The 3,707-nt window shown below is 34.1% G+C and overlaps 1 protein-coding gene across 3 annotated transcripts in view; it reads left to right on the forward strand.

Moving 5' to 3' along the window:
• The window catches only part of SNCA (synuclein alpha), a 113,312-nt gene extending 110,752 nt beyond the window's left edge, over positions 1-2,560 (forward strand). For 2 of the 3 annotated variants that reach the window (XM_006143241.3, XM_006143240.3), the window contains exon 6: positions 1,963-2,560. In XM_006143241.3, the coding sequence (XP_006143303.1) occupies positions 1,963-1,995 (33 nt within the window). In that variant the 3' untranslated portion in view covers positions 1,996-2,560. 3 annotated transcript variants of the gene reach the window in all.
• Positions 2,561-3,707: the final 1,147 nt, after the last annotated feature.

A 3,707-nucleotide genomic window follows, 5' to 3' on the forward strand; every position in this document is an offset into this window, starting at 1 on the left:
CCTATAACAAAGGAAAAAGCTAGAATTAGTCATTTAAAAATCTAACCACAATGAAAATCCCAGGCCCATGTGACTCCACTGGTAAATTTCTACCAAATATTTAAATAATAATTAATGACAATTTAATAATTAATTACAATTAATATCAATTAGTTCCTCTTATAGGAAATAGAAGAGGTGAGAACATTACTCAGCTAATCCTGTGAGGCTAATATTTCCCTGATATTCAAACAGAAAAGTTTTATTGCTCCATTAAAAATTGAGTTAAAGTGTATTACAGTTAAAGGGCATATACTAGCTAGATTATAGATTATTCTTCATGACATCATTAAATAGCATATTGATAATGATCCCCTTTATATGAATGGAGATTAAGTTGGTTCTTTGCCTAATATGATTTTACCTGTATTTTGAGGTCTTTTTGTACAAGGCACAGTGTAAACTCTATAGAAAATATGAAGAGTGTAATAGTCATGTACCACATAACAACATTTTTTTCAGTGATTGTGAGAGTAGTCCCATAAGACAATAGGCTATTCTGGATACTCTGGGTGAGCAGTGGACTACACCAGCTAGATTGGGGTGAGCACACTTTACAATATTTGCACAATGATGAAATCGCCTAAGATTGTATTTTTAAAAATGTATCCCTGTCATCAAGCAAAGTGTAACTGCAATAGATATTGTCAGAACACAAGGAGTTTACAGCCTAGTAGATTTTATAAAAATCAGTATAAATTTATTCATTAGTTTAATCAAATAATATCTTTAATAAATATTATTGACTGTCTTTTATGCACTAGGCAATCTGGAGCAAAAATATATAAGAGATGCTAAAGAGTTTAGCATTTTATGAAGGATCTGTTTAGATAGATCAAGAAGAGTTCTAGAGAGGAGGTCATGTTGATCTGTGTGGGAAAGAAAAGGGTAGAAGATAGGTCAAAATGAAGGAAGGACATTCCGGTACAAGGGACTATCACAAGCCGAGAGATGTATGTCTGAGAGTGCATGTGGATATGTCTGAAAAACAGTGAGTAATTATGACTCAAGCTTAGGAACAAACGGAGAAAATAGTCATAGATTAGGGTTGCAGAAATGGGTCAAACCCAAATTATGGAGTACAAAGATAACTTTGCTATTTAGGCTTGTACTATATTCAGAAAACAACTTGAGTTATTGAAGGAAAGTTTGTTGTTAAGGAGACTCCTGATATATTAAGATTGTTCTTCTGTACAGTTAAGCTCATTCTGTTAGTAAAGATCATTAATATTTTTATTGTGGATATTATCCAAATATTGCATGGAGTGGGAGAGAGGAGAGGGTTTTGAGATTAAAGTGATTTTTTTTTTAATTTTATGGTTACTTCTTTACATTTAATTGTCGCACATCTTTATAGAGTACGATACAGTTTTTTAAGCCATGCATGCAGTGCATGGTATTAAATGAAAGATGTTACCACATATATCATTTTCAGTGGAGAACTTTACATTCTCATAACTGTCAAATGTTTATAAAAGTAATAATTAAAGCCATAAATGAAGATAAAATTTGCAAAGGGGAGAGTGAAAGAAGAGAAAATGTGCCTTGCCTTGAAATATCTTAATTTTCTTTTAAGATATAAGGCATCTCAGCCCTGGAAGAAGCTTTATAGGTCACTTGACTCGTTTCTCACTTTTGACAGTTGAGGACACTGAAAGCCACATAGGTCAACTAATTTGAACTATAGTAATGGTTCCCAGATACTATAACTCTACTACCATAATTACTTTTTTATGTGACAGGTGAGACAAAAGCTATTAAACATTAGATGATGTTTGCCGGTAGCCAAATAGTTTCAGAACTGTTCTAAGTAGACATGTTTTCAAAATGGCAACCCATGTTCCACCTCATCACTCCAAGTCCCTGAAGACTGCTCACTTCCACTAACAATGTATGTTGTCTTGTCGATTTTCCTAATATCAGGAAGGGTATCAAGACTATGAACCCGAAGCCTAAGAAATATCTTTGCTCCCAGTTTCTTGAGATTTGCCGACAGATGTTCCATCCTGTACAAGTGCTCAGTTCCAATGTGCTCCGTCATGATATTATCGCAAAGTTTCTACCGTGTGTTTTGAAGTCTTCCATCAGCGGTGATCGAAGTATCTGCCCCCCAGCATCTCGGTGCTTCCCTCTCACTGAAGCGAGTATGTGGTAGCAGGTCCTTGTGTGCTGTGGATATTGTGGCTTCAAATCTAAAATGTTCAGACAAATTAAAAACACCTAAGTGACTACCACTTATTTCTTAATCTCAATTTCTTTTTGTTGCTGTTGTTGAGAAGTTGTGAGTGATTTACGATCGCATATTTTAAGATTTTTAGTTGTCTTTTAAATCTTTCTGTCTAAGAATAATGATGTATTGTGCAATCTGTTAATATATATAATACTTAAAAACATGTGAGCATGAAACTATGCACCTATAAATATTAACTGAGAAATTTTACTGTTTTGTGATGTGTTTTATTAACTTGTGTTTGTACATAAATGGTGGAAATTCAAATAAAATATTATCTCATTACAAAAATAGTTTAGTTTTTGTCCCATCACACTTAGATAATAAACTGATGATTATAAATAAGAACTGATAACTAAATTTACAAATGAAGTTCTTACCGGCCATTGAAGAAGGAGTCATTTTAAAGGAGATGGAACATTTAGCCTACTCTTTAGTAATTTCTGGAAGCAGCCCTGCCCAAAGTGTGTCTGATGGGATCAGGGGCTTTAAGAGGCTGTGCTGAAAAAGTAGTTCCATAGAACTAAGAAGAATATGAACTGATTTTGACTACACCCTCTTTAGAGAGTCATGAGGAACGTTAGCACATCAAAGGATTTGAGAGGAGCTGGTTGACTTAGTTTACCCAGCATTTTCTCTATGTCTTCTTCTTTAAAAAAAAAAAATGATTTTGTGTCTGTTAAATGGTTATAAAAGTAATAATCAAGTAACTGAAATCTTCTTCCACATCACCACCCAGAAAAGTCTATAAACATCTCTGGGAACTACTAGAGAATCATTTTCAAAAATGTCAATTCTCTAGATATATTTTTTTTAAAAATGTACAAAGTCCTTTAAATTCTGCTAACTATATGAATTCTGGTATACTTCATTTTTTAAAGGAATTATTTATTTAATTTTATTTATTGGTTTTATTTTATTTTTTTTTTCACTTGCTATAGGGGACATCTACTCACCAGAGAGAGAAAAAGAGAAATTGAGAAAGCAAGTTGCCAGGTCTGGGATTCCAACTGTGGTCTGCCCTATGGGAGTCCAACACCTTAGCCACCTTGCTACCTGCTGACCACTCTGGGAGTCCTTCGTTAAGAAAGATTGTTCTCTTTAGAAAGGATCCATTAACTTCCCATGGGTGCTAAAAATAAACTTGACCATGAAAATCCTAGATAAATTTATTAAAAAATTATCCAGCTTTTTAATTATTTAGGAGAAAAATGGCATAGTCACTCACTTGTAGGCAGTATAATTTCAAGAAACAATGTACTAAATGTGCTAGCGGTTTCTATGTACTCGTTGGATGCTGGGCATTGGCAAGGAAGGAATGAGAAAGGAATGCCTATACAGGTGGTCAGCATGGAAACTTCCTTTTTGACTCATTAGAAAGACTACTCCAGGTGTAAATCTGAACATGTAACGCTACATTTGAGAGAGGTGGTGAGTC

The sequence above is a fragment of the Tupaia chinensis genome, unplaced genomic scaffold (genome assembly GCF_000334495.1).
Source record: "Tupaia chinensis unplaced genomic scaffold, TupChi_1.0 Scaffold000094_1, whole genome shotgun sequence".
NCBI lineage: Eukaryota > Metazoa > Chordata > Mammalia > Scandentia > Tupaiidae > Tupaia > Tupaia belangeri.